Source organism: Spea bombifrons, chromosome 4 (assembly GCF_027358695.1).
Source record: "Spea bombifrons isolate aSpeBom1 chromosome 4, aSpeBom1.2.pri, whole genome shotgun sequence".
NCBI classification, from domain to species: Eukaryota; Metazoa; Chordata; class Amphibia; order Anura; family Pelobatidae; genus Spea; species Spea bombifrons.
The window spans coordinates 20,486,641-20,500,528 of NC_071090.1; the positions used below are offsets into that span (position 1 = coordinate 20,486,641).

General features: G+C 37.4%; 1 protein-coding gene across 2 annotated transcripts in view; it reads right to left on the minus strand.

The window, feature by feature from the left end:
* Positions 1 to 13,888, minus strand: part of CAMK2A (calcium/calmodulin dependent protein kinase II alpha) — a 57,909-nt gene that overhangs the window by 20,066 nt on the left and 23,955 nt on the right. For both annotated transcript variants that reach the window (XM_053461872.1, XM_053461871.1), the window contains exons 4-6: positions 8,306 to 8,360; positions 5,205 to 5,270; positions 1,338 to 1,410 (exon numbers count right to left, since the gene is read on the minus strand). In XM_053461872.1, the coding sequence (XP_053317847.1) occupies positions 1,338 to 1,410; positions 5,205 to 5,270; positions 8,306 to 8,360 (194 nt within the window). The remainder of the gene's footprint in view (positions 1 to 1,337; positions 1,411 to 5,204; positions 5,271 to 8,305; positions 8,361 to 13,888) is intronic.

The following is a 13,888-nucleotide window of genomic DNA, read 5'->3' on the forward strand; positions in this document are numbered from 1 at the left end:
CATGTTATGTCACGTGACCCAACGGTGAAACCAAGGCTACACGAGCATGGATGTGAAATTGTGTGTGTGAGCATGGATATGTATTTGTGTATGAGCATAGATATGTAATTGTGTGCGTGTGTGTGTGTAGGTGTTTGTGTGTGAGTATGAAGGTGTAAGTGGGGTGAGATGAGTAAGTGTGTGTAATTTGTGTAAGTGTGTTTACATATGTATGCCAGTATGTATGTTGGAAGGGGGGCAAGGGGCAAATAAGCCACAGACAAGTTTCTTGGGGGCAATAATGGCACATGCCAGCTGTTAAGTTGGGGGGCCCCAGGGGCAATTTTCACATCAGGGCTCTGTGGTTACTAGTTATGCCCCTGATTCAAAATGTATTGTTCAATTCCGCAATCATATGCCTACTGCTGAACTTGGTGCGTTTGTGCTTGTCTTGCTTCAATGATGTTAATGAGAATTGCTCTATCAGGTCATTTAACCCAACAACGCAACAACAATATTACCGCATATGACTTACTACAAAGTAATATTTTGAATTCCACTCAAGCAAGTCAAGATATGATGGGTTCTACAGTTGATGGCGTCATTCAATTATTTAAGAGAAAAAAATTACCACAACTGTGAAGTCTGTTTTAATAGGGAAATTAGTTAATTGAGGCATTCTTTTGTTGGCTCTTCTCGAAGATTGCAATAAACTGATGGTAAATGATGTATGAATTTACCTACAAAGCAGTAGTACATTCACTGTGTATTTTGGAATAGAAGACATTTGAAAGACTAAAAAAATCTTCAACTATATGCCTACGTTTTACCGCAAAGCAAGGATATTCTGTCATGAAGTTATAACCAGGGACAAATGATATCTGCAGCAATTGCATATGCAAGAGCTATTTGCAGTGTAACCCTGACATATATTATAATCTTCCACACAATTTTACAAATATTTCATATACAAATATTTCATATATATGATTATATAAATCTCACATGTTTTAAAACCTCCCTTTAAATTATCACTGTTAAGCGAGAGAGCTTTAAGGACACAGTTAGCTCCTGTGCTGTGCTATGTGCACTGGACACCGGCTCACAGAAGTAAGTATCGTCCGGAAAGGTAAAGTGATTTTCTATTAAACTTTTAAGGGAATGATTGTGCAAACCTTACTTTTGATATAAGCAAGGTCTGTCTTTCAAGCATTCAGTTTTGGGGAGTGATTCTTTACTACTGGATTATAGCAGAAGGTATGTTTGGCCAATACTCCCATTTTACTCCTGAATAGGCTGGCCACAAATCCATCAGGGTGAACGCATGTCTCTATAATATCTCTAAAGGAGAAGCCCACCTTCAGATCTCTGTGTACCACCCCCATCTGGTGGCAGTGTAGAACAGCTTCCAGGATCTGCTGAATACAATGGCTGCAATAGAGAACATAACAGTGAGAAAAACAGTGGGTGGTCTACCCTTATATTATGATTTTGATATTTCATTTATAATGAACCAGATAACTAAACACGCAGATGAAGTGGGAAAGAAAAATCCATTTGGTAGATTATTAAATTTAAAATCTAAACTGGCTAAAGTAATGCCGACTGTCACTGTGTCAACTTTGTATCCATTTCATCTTTTCAAGCGCCTACACATTAAACTCACAAAAGTCCATGAATTTCTTTCTGTAGACTTAACTCCTACCCCTTGTTCTCACATACTAACACTCGCAAACATACTCACAAATTCACTAATCTGTGAGCTGCTTGTGAGGGTATGGGAGAATATGCAAGTTGAAATTAGGCCCCCAGGGCCCCCACACGTTTATGAAAAAAATAAAAATAAAAACATGTTTAAAAAAAAACAAAACAATGCACATGGATGTTAAATAATGTAAAAAGCCCTATTGGAGGCCCAGACCCCTACTCAACCTATAAAAAATACCCCTTGGGATGCAGCTTTGCCCCCCCCCTTGCTATTGGGGGGAGGGTTAAAAATAAATCAGATCCTCTTTGGAGGGGCGTATAAGTATGCATATACCACCCAACTGTTATTTTTGGTTAATAGGAGGCCCTGGTTTAATTTTTTGCTTGCAAATAACTGCTTTTTTAAACTCCCATATACTTGAATGAATGCAAGTTTTTGTCTGCTCGCAAACAATCACATTTTAGAGTCCTCTTTGTGATGGATTATTAAGGGGTTAATATTCAGAAAGTCTCAGGGTCATCTCATTTAGAAAGTTCCCATGTAAACAGACTTGCCCTATCTAAAAGTCAAAGGTACACTGGCTTCATGTCTAATTACCAGTGTGTGTCATGGACAAATATAATTATATCAAATATCAAAGGAAAGTCAATTGTCTTTGATCTTTTGTATCATTGTATTTGTACTATGCACTGCTGACTTGTCAATTACACACATTGAATCCTTTATGTTTTTTCTTCTAGACGTGAGTACCATTAGTGTTTCTTTAATACCGTAACATGGTGGTATCTACATTGTCAAAGTAAAACTGTTGCCCCTATAGCTATGCCTATGCATGCCTATGCCCGCCTTCTCTTATGCCTGTTTCATTTTCTTCAGCTTCCCTTATTTCATATTATTGCCCTCTATCTACTCCTGTCCACTTGGACAGTATATTTAAAACTCTCTCCTTCAGCACTCATAAAGCCTGCAACACATTCCTCCATTTTCCAACTCATCTCTTGACAGCATTGACCCTATTCTACCCCTGATAGCTTAAACCCCAACCCTGGCATACTAAAAACGCATACGTCCGTCCGAATTGCTGCCACACTGCCGAACGCTACTTTAAAAAATCCAAAGCTAGTGAGGACTTTATTTACTACATATGTAGTATCCACCCTTTTTCCATCCCACACCACCTTTTTCCATCCTATAACTCCATTATTTGTCCTTCCACACCATAAACCTCTCTCACTGCCACCCATCTGCAACTCTCATCTACACCACCATATCACTCCTCCCATGCCACACTGCTTTTTTTTTCTACACATGAAGAACTAGTCTCTCTCCTTTCTTCCTTTTACCGAACAACCTGTCCCCTTGCTCACATCACATCTTGCTCTCTCCTCCTCCCTTTGTACATCACATATTTAAACTTTTCCTTCCTTCTGGAACTATAGCAATAACCTTTAAGTATGCTGTAATCACCAATTCCTCTCCTCTAATTTCCTCCTTGGCCCCCTACTCTACTGAAGTGGCTCTAACAAAAGTGTCCAATGACTTCCTGCTGATACTCCTGAATCTCTCTTTTGCTTTTGATACTATCAATCACAACCTTCTTCTTGACTTTCTTCTATAGGTATACAAAATACAGCTCTCTCCTGGATCTTGTCATGTCTATTTTGGCTTTATTTTTGTTGAATAAATCATGACACAATGTAATATGTCATGTGTCATCTGAGGTTGTTTTTACCTGGTTTTTAGACCTGCTAAGGAACAGATGATTGTTATTATGTCCTGATATGTTAAACCATAGAATTCAAAGAGGTTGTACTTTCTGTTTCACATGACTGTATGACCTCTTCCTTTTCCTGCTCACAAGACTTCACTCATACTGCCCAGTGCCTCTAGAATTTATTTCCACCGAACCTCAAGGTTTCACTTGCCTTTCAATATTCATGAAAAAAACTCAATACCCAATATCTCTAGATCTTATTTCCACTGAGCCTCAAGCTTTCACCTGCCCCAAAATATTCACAAAAACATGTACTTCTTCAGACTTCTTCAGGCAAGCATACAATCTTATGTATTGTAAGAAGGCTATTTTATCTGAAGGAGTCTAAAGCAGCACAAGGTGGCAAAATTAGCCCTGGAAGGTGGGAGCAGCTTAACAGAAGGACAGAAGTAACTCTATAAATCCACAGAACTGATTCACATAAGGTAGGGTTTTATACGTATATATATATATATATATATATATATATATATATATATATATATATCTTATTTTAGTCATCAGATAAAATGGTGTAAAATGGGAAAGTGATCTTTTTTAAAAGACCATCATATCTGTCTAAATGTGATTTATAGATAATTACTTACGGTTTCAAATTAAAACGTGTTTTTATTTTATAGTATTAATTTTACTATTTTTGCTAAATCATGAACATGGTTTAATCCCTTTATTTTCCTGCTATCACACATTTTGAGGGTTTTATTATTTACAATATGTATTATTATTATAGAAATAAAAAATATCCATAATAACCATTGATGCAGATCAAACAATGTTTATTGTACTGTTATAATTCATGTGTGTGAGATAAGTCCTGATATTAGATGGTAGACATATTAAATAAATAATGGAAATGTATAAGGGAACCAAATGAGAATGAAAGATGGTGACTGAGAAAAATAGCTATAAAATATATATTCAGTTAGAAGACTATCGAGATAACGTTATAACTTGAATGTTCACTTTTGGGGAAAAGTTTAACGTAAAGTAACATCTATTGTTAAAAAACTAATTCTTCAAACTGTGATAAAATAAAGCCAGAAGAGTAATTTTGTCATTGCGTATATTTAATTCTTGTATATAAAAGACTATTTAGGCAAAAGGGTTAGCAGAATTACCTGTAATCGTAAAGATGCCTTAAAACCAATTTTCTCAACTCTTATTATACCAGAATATTACATATTGGTTCTTGATGAACAAAACACTACTGATTTTATTAAAGGTAACTAAAGCAAGCTTTTCCAGCACACGGAACAAATGCCTGGTGGGCCGCTGACCTACACCTACCCCATGGGCCTTACATTGCCAGGGCTGCTTAGTCACCCCCAGTCAGGCCCTAAATATAGCATTAAAAACATCATTCCAAGTACAGATGACTGGGCAAACCATTTTGCAGAAATCATTCTTTATTCGAGGAAAATATCCCTCATAACTTTTGCTGTAAACACATCTCATGTGACACAACATAGGCACTGATAGACTGTTGCCATAGAAACTGAAAAAAAAGCTTTTTAAGACCTCAATTAAGCCCTCAGAGGAAATAATAAAATGACAGATCTGCTAAAGTTTATTTTCATAGCATTCTAGAGATTGTCATTAATGCAAAAGATCATCAAGTTTTACACATTAATTTTTTTCCCATACCAAAGAATCTTTGTGAATGTTAATTTACAGCCCGGCTGTAGTCACTGAATTTTAATGAGGTAGTGAAAATGACCTTTGACCTCAGTGGCATGCACCGACCTTGCATCTGCTTCACTGTAATATTCCCTGGCAACGATATCTTCAAACAGCTCTCCACCGGTAACCCTGTAGGGTGAAAAAAAAACACACAGTGCGTGTAAGGTCACCATCTTTAATGGGATGGTAACATCTCAAGCCTCTCTCGGAGAAGGTGGAATGCTTACATTTCATATCTTTGAAACTGATCCTCCAAGATGAGACTTGGTGAAACTAACTGCACTCTTGGTAATAGATATGGAACTTGTCGATGCCCTTAAAACCTGTGACTTAGCTTAGCTCCTTCTACAGGACCGATCCATGTGAAGAAGCCTAGCGCTTCTAATTCAATGTTAGCGTCACTTTAAACCACAGTTTGCTTTGATTATATCGTACTGAAGAGATATGGAATCTTTACAATGAGGATAACGGATTATCTGTCAGTCTGATATAAGTATGTGTAGTAGTATTTTTAAAACCATACTAAAACATCTACAGTATAAAGAAGAATTGCTTTTTATCCTTGGGTTATTTTTTTGATGCCCTGCGGTAATTGTGAAGGGGTAGCGCTGGCAAGACAGTTGGGGTCATGTAGAATGCCAAGGCTGAAGTGAATTCATATTTTTTTTAAAAACAAAACATTTTAACGTTTTACAAAATTCTACTCTAGACACTGTTATATTTCTCAACGGGGGAATGTTACACAGCTGACCAAAACACACTTTCCTGAGTGTAGATTTTCTACATATGCAGTATATTTTGATACATTTTAGGCTAGATAAAGAGATGTCTTCCAGACCTGCTAATCACATCTTCTGGATATTATCTGTTCCCTGCATAAAGAAATACCTGCTTGAGCCTTAACGAATAAAAGGCAATTAAAGAGGAACTCACGCCTTTTTTTTTTTTAATACTGTCTGATTTAAAAAAAAATCTAAAATATTGTGCATTTAAAAAACAAAAACAAACAGGTTATTAGCCTGACTGAGTGGTAGCCTCCAGATCTGCAGAAAAAGGAAACTTATAGGAAAAAATGAGATAAAATCAGGTTTTTGTCGGGCTAACCTACAGTACCATATACAGCACTGTATCAAAGAGAACATTGTTTTTTTTTTTCATTGGACTTCCATTTGAACCTGCATAACGGTGGGAATATAACAGGTTCTATAAAAACAAACATATTAAAATGTGGACATCACGGTTTCGCAGAAAATGTATTATTTGCATAATCATTCCTGACATTTTGTTTTTGAAACAAATCTGGCATAAAGCCTTGAAAAAGTGTGTCATAACAGATGCTTACATGGATATTCTGAGTAAAAAAAAATACAATAACCCTCCCTTCCAAAATAAGGATTCTTATGCATTTTGCCATATGTTTTAACAGTTGAAAGATGTTTGCTTTTAACATGTAAAATCCTACTCGAAGATATTTCAACTTCAGGCACAGATTGTGGGTACAGCCTTGCTAAAAGGACACACATGTTATACAAATAATATATGTTCTTGTTGAACAATCTGTTAGGGAACCTACTGATGTGTGGGCGACATTATTGGAAAGCAATGACCCTACATTGTATCTGGTGCCCAGTGTGTCTCTTTTCCTTGCTGCCTTGGAGGCTGCTTCTATTGTGATAGCATCAGAATTTGACTTCATACCCGTCGCTGAACAGCATGGTAGTGATCTATGGCCCACACAGCTAAACCCAAGACTGCGGGCGTGTGCAGTGAGCCCTAGTACAATGAGAATCTAGTTGTACAATCTGTGACCTCAGCAATAACCCTAGTTTATGAAGTGCTGTTTTGTACACAAACCAATGACTTATTATAGATAAGATGGATCCTGGAAACTTTTGTGGCTGATCATCAGCATACATGGGAGATTGCCGGGTGAAGCACTGCTTCTCCAGTTCTCCGGGTCAAGACCCGAATCCACCAGGTCGCAGGAGCGGAGTCTTGACACACCCTGCTTCCCGTCCATTTTCTCTTTAAAAGAGGGTGTTTCCCGCTGCCGTGGCGGGAACACCCCCAACATCAGTGGGACTGCCCTGGATGTCAGCGGGACCCCCCCAACATCAGGGGGACCTCCCATCGACATCAGTGGGAACTCCCTCCGACGTTACAGGACCACTCGCTGATGTCAGTGGGCAGTCCTGGCCACGTCCCACAAGGGAAGTCTCCGGGTAGCCAGAGACCAGAAGTTCCCAGTTATGATTATCAGTATCCACATAACAAACAAATTAGCAAGCAGGAAAAGAAATCAGAAGGACCAGAGCGAGCCTCTTCACTCTACCAGTAGACTACCAGCAGTAGAAATAAATGGATATGCCAGCCTTTGTGGCCATGAACCATGTAAGGTGTTGTGATGTCTTGAAATTAAATGGTGCAAATTATTTAAAGTTTTAGCAACCATTTCTTTCTACTGCCAATGGGCTATCTGGCTCGGGCGAAGAGGCTTGAGATTACTTTTTATGTACCCTGGCAAGCGTGGTTGGAGCCCCACCACCTACTCCAGTATGACTCCCAGGGGTCGCTACGATAGTGACTTTTAAAATTAGCGAAGTCACTTAGAGGGCAGGAGGAAATAAAAGATTATGGACTTCATTAACAGCAGATTAGGGAATGTTTTAAAGGTTCTGCTTTTGCGCCAAAAAGCCTTGAGGGCTTCATAAGACGCAAGAGCCTGTTGTTACACCCCACACTAATTTTGCTGTCTTTTTATAACCACCTAAACACCTGGATTTACCCAGAGATATACAGAAGTATATATATATATATATATATATATATATATATAATTTAAAATCAGAGAAAATAACAAATGGAGAAGAGGGCCTGCTCTTGCGACTCTACTCTAGTTGGTGGATGAGGGGGAAGTGAAACAGTGAGAGAGGACTGCTTAGATGGGGATGAGTTGATCTGGTCCGGATGATCTGTAGAGATTGTTGGTCATTCAGATGGCTTGATCAGGGTGATGGCTGAGACTGTTAGGAGAAAGGTTGTATGCTTCTCGAAAAAAGATGGGTTTTCAGAGAGCTTTCGAATGTCGCGAGGGATATAGTCAGAATGTAAGACATCTGAGTACTTACCAAAGAACACTTCACATAAAGTTATCATATACTTACAAATCAAACACTAGGTAGTGGTGTCCTTCCTCAGAAATACTGTCATGCAGCCTCACTATGGGAAAGAACAACAGATTGCCATTAATTCTTCTTTCACGTTAATACTTCACATGCATCCTTATTTTCAGTATTTTTCAGTATTTTCAGTAATATTAGAGAACATTTGTATAATAATAGTACTTTATGTTTTGGCTCTCCCTTGTTATTAGTATTTTACTGTATGGGCCTATACTGCCTAGTTTGACTGGGATAACTGGTTAAGGTTTGTTAACAGCAAACATCTGGCTTGGCCCAGCATTTCAATCATGGACACTGTTAGTCACCTCCTGGCTACCTTCCAATTGAACAAGGTCGCACTCAATCTGGTTTTCATATGCACTTTTGCCCCCATTCCCTGTGCATTTTATAAAATAATTGGTGTACAAAATAATATAAAATAATTGGTGTACAATTTACTCGTGTCTGCTGCATCCTGAATAAAAATGGTAAAAATACCTGCAAATGAAGTAAAAAATAGCAACGAGAACTACTAAATACATTTATACACATAGTTTATGAATACAATTCCCATTTGATCATCAAAATATAGGGGTTTTATCTGAGAGCCAGACTAAAATTCCCAACATTCATAGGCCGTACACCAAAAATAAGTCCTAGACCTAATTCTCAGTAAATGGTTCTTAAGTTAACTTATCGCCCTTGGTTTGCAAAGCCTGTTTGCAAACAAAGTATATTTACTGTACGTTTGCAAATCATATTTACTGCTTTGTCATAAACAACCATTTCAGTCCAAATTTATGTTTATATGAAAGGTTATATAAATGATAATACATATTTTATTAGAATTATATATATGTATTATAATACTTATTTGATTGTAAATTACAGGTTTCCATTAAAAAAAAACACAAATCTTTTTCATATTTTTCACTTTGAACAGTGTCTGAGATATGATGTCATCGATTATGTTATTGCAAGGGCACTATACAAATTAAGCTGCATTAATCCCCCTAAACCTTGGAAAACCCCACACTGTGAAGGAAGAATATTGGCGGGGAAGACTCCATACGAAGACAACTTAATAACAACATTGGAGACATTTAACAAGGGAATACTGGTCTATTTCTGTGCCGTGACACCCAATTGTATGTTCCATGCCCAGCAATTAACTTTCAATGCGTTAATTGCAGTATATTTCCTTCATCATGCAGTTTACATTTACATAGCAAGTAGAATTAAAATCCACCTACAAAGAACCCTAGTAATTACAAAAACATCATCAACACACTTTAAAAACAGAGGACTCGCTCTGCCTTTGTGATTCTATTTCCAGATCTTTTTTTCCCTTTTAGAAAAGCACCAGTCTCCATTTTGTTTCAACAATATGTAACAGTTGCACTTTAGAACATAACCGTGCTTTGGAACAACGTATGAAAGAACCTTGCAGTTTTTTTTTAGTAGAAGTTACAATAAACCAAGAGATTACAACATGGTTTGTACTTTCCACAATGATCTCAAACTGTTCACTTCAGAGAGCCACGGTTTATAAATCACCCACTAGCTAACTGAAGTGAGCAATTTACCTGGCTATTTGTATGTTTTCCGTGCGTCTAGTTTTCCGGGGACGCTCCTCACATTTTTGTAAATATTTTATTATATCTTTTCATGTGTCAACACTGAAGAAATGACACTCAGCTACAATGTAAAGTAGCGAGTGTACAGCCTGTATAACAGTGTAAAAGTGGAAATGTCCAAATTGGGCCCATTATATTCCAGCACTGCCTTAACACTCTTGGGCATGAAGCCCACCAGAGCTTCACAGGTTGCCACTGGAATCTTGTTCCATGATGGAGCTGGTGGATGAGACCTTGCACTCCCCCACCTTCCATTTGAGGATGCCCCACAGATGCTCAATAGGGCTAAGGTTTGGAGACATGCTTGGCCAGTCCATCACCTTTACCCGCAGCTTCTTTAGCAAGGCAGTGGTCGTCTTGGAGGTGTATTTGGGGTCATTATCATGTTGGAATACTGCCCTGCGGCCCAGTCTCTGAAGGGAGGGGATCATGCTCTGCTTAAGTATGTGACAGTACATGTTGGCATTCATGGTTCCCACATTGAACTATAGATCCCTAGTGCCGGCAGCACTCGTGCAGGCCCAGACCATGACACTCCCACCACCATGCTTGACTTTAGGCAAGACACACTTGTCTTTGTACTCCTCACCTGGTTGCTGCCACACTCTTGATACCATCTGAATCAAATAAGTTTATCTTGGTCTCATCGGACCACAGGACATAATCCATGTCCTTAGTCTGTTTAGGCTTTCTTGTGCATCATCTTTAGAAGAGGCTTCCTTCTGGGACAACAGCCATGCAGACCAATTTGATGCAGTGTGCGGCAGTGTTTAACCTCTGCAGCAATGCTGGCAGCAGTCATATGTCTATTTCCCAAAGACAACCTCTGGATATGACGCTGAGCATGTGCACTCAACTTCTTTGGTCGACCCTTACCCAAAGTATGTGGATCAGTTGAAGTTGAGATTATTTTGAATGCCTTAGACTTATGTAATGCCCATATTTAAGTATATCAAGATTATTTAAGAATCTGAATATATATATATATATATATATATATATATATATTATATTATTTATACTATGCTTTTCTCCACCAGTTACATGACCATGTTAGCTTTACTTTTAATACTAAACAGCTTAAAATAACCCTGTTCAATTTTACAATTTTAGATGCTGCGTTCATTGGAAAAAATTAATCTAAATACAGTCCTTACCATTCTATGAAACCCTGCATACCATCTATTTGAAGAGCAATCTCCAGGTACTAATGCTTGCAATCAGCTGAATGCATTCTTATAGGAGAAATTATTACACAGTTTGAAGTTTGCACTTTGCTAAAGAACAGCTAGCATTATATATATATATATATATATATATATATATATATATATATATATATATATATATACAGTCTATCTGCTCTAGATCTGGCCCCTCAAACCACCAATAAACATACAGAATTGTAAGTCTGTTCTTGTGTAAAATGTGTGATTAAAGGTATGTTTCTATGTTGGTAAATATGTTGATTATATATCATAACCTAAATATATCTAGTTTTGTAAATAATCAAGTGAATCAAATAAGATTGTAATAACACTTTTGGGGAAACTGAGTACCCTCTAATTTTATAAGTCTCTCTTATGGATCTATTTACAAAATGAGTTTCGCCCGCATGATCCCTATTAGTCTGGGTGAGCACATCTACAGCCTTTGTGCCCAGATACACGATTTTGCTTAATACAGAGTCCATGCATTTGCTGAACCCATGAGCCAGAACACATTTAATTTATTTCAACAGCACAAAGTGATCTGTTATGGAAAAGAATTTGCACGAAGCAAATCAAAAAATAAATTGAAATAAGTTATTATTGCAATCTCACATTTAAAGCAGCATAATCACTTGCCTAGGATTAAAGTGGGGGGAATATTAACTACAGCAATATTTCCATCAGCAACATTAATTTCAGTCGTTTGAGAGCAAGTTATTGTAATGTGTGGGTTGTTCATTAATGAAGGCTCTGTGAAAGATGTATCAAGGTCTGTAATCAATGTAAGAACTCTCATGGTGGGACTGGAAAAAGTAGCACCTTAACTGAGAATTAGACAAAAAGCTCCAGGCCTCTTTACATAGGTAGCAATGTGAATAAATGTAATGGCAGATGACATCAGCAGGTTGCATTTCTGATTACCGGTAGTTATAAACACCTGCTAGATAGAGTATCATCATTGGAAGTACAGTAATGCATATAATTCCGATATATATATATATATATATATATATATATATATATATATATATATATCGGTATATATAGGTAAAAGTTGCTTTTTGAATAAATTATATTGAGTTTTTGGGTGGGGGGGGTTGCAATTATGCAATTTTAATGCAAAGGTTGAAAAAGAAAAATAATAACAAAAATAAGGCACAGTATAACAACCAAGATCATAAGTAACAAGAATTCCATAATTAGTTTAGTAAGGTTGCACACTAAGTTATGCTTCCGAAAGTTTTTTGGCCTTCTACATTAGATTATGAAGATGAAGAATATTTATCAGAACCACCAACCTTAAGCAAGTGCAAACTGCTTAATGCTCACTGTTTTTTATCTACATGAAGGGGAATGGTGTTATATGATGTCTTTCCTAAAGGAAACCACCATGTAAACCTTGAGGGCTACCCTAACACTCAGATTAGGCAAAATAGATATTTAATTGGTCAAAAATGGGGACCATATACTCTTTTAACCTAAATGCCACCTCATTGCTATTGCATCTAAAAAAGAAACACATCTTCTGCTCATGTTATATACATTTAGTTCTTTTAGTAAGAACTGACCATACAAATCTTCAGCTTGGCTGCTAGGTGGCACCGTTGCATTAAGTTGATGTAAGGAAGCACAGGCTCTATCATGAGTTGGTTTAGGTTTATAATATATATAGATGCTTACAACAACACTTTCCAGGTAACTGATATAATGCTTGTCATGTTTGTAATGTTTGTTATTTTAACACTTAATATAGTAATCATTAAATAAATGTGATCTGGTACACTATACTTACAGTGCCCCCCACCAATCTTGACACCCTTGGCAAATATGAGCAAAGAACACTTTTTAGTACACCTTGGTGAAGGCTGTTGAGCTTCACAAAATAGGGAATGGCTAAAAGAAAATACCAAAAGCTGAAAAATCCCATTCCACCATCCTTGCAATAATTAAGACGTTCCAGTCAATTGGAAATGTTATGAATGAACCTGGAAGAAGATGGGTGTCTATATTGTCTCTGTGCACTATAAAGAGGATGGTCACAGTGTCCAAAAAATCTCCAAGGATCACAGCTGGAGAAGCTAGTTGTGTTTTGGGGTCAGAAAGACTCCAAAACTACAATCCCGCATCACTACAATGTAGAAAAAAAGCCTCTCCTTTAACATCACAAAACAAATTTAACTATCTTCACTTTGCCAGAGACTACTGGAACTTCAAATAGGATCGCATTCTATGGACAGATAAAACCAAAATAGAGCATTTTGACAATAAACACCAGAGGTGGGTTTGGTGCAGACAGAGAGATACACACATGGTGGTGGCTCATTAATGTTTTTGTTAAGATACATGGCATCATGGATTCTAACAAATATGAACAGATATTAAACAAACACCTGACTGGCTCTGTCAGTAAACTTAAAATGGGCAATGGTTTCTATCTTCTAGCAGAACAATGATCCAAAACATACATCAAAATCAACACAAAAATGGTTTACTGACCACAAAATCAAGGTCTCACCATGACAATCCCAGTCCCCTGACTTGAACCCCATAGAAAACCCATGGGGTGAAGAGGAGAGTCCACCAGCATCAACCTTAAAATTTTAAGGATCTGGAGATATTCTGTATGGAGGAAAAGTCTGAGTTTCCTTGCCATGTATTCTCCAACCTCATCAGGCATTATAGGAGAGGACTCAGAGCTATTATCGTGGCAAAGTGAGGTAGCACAAAGCAATATGTGC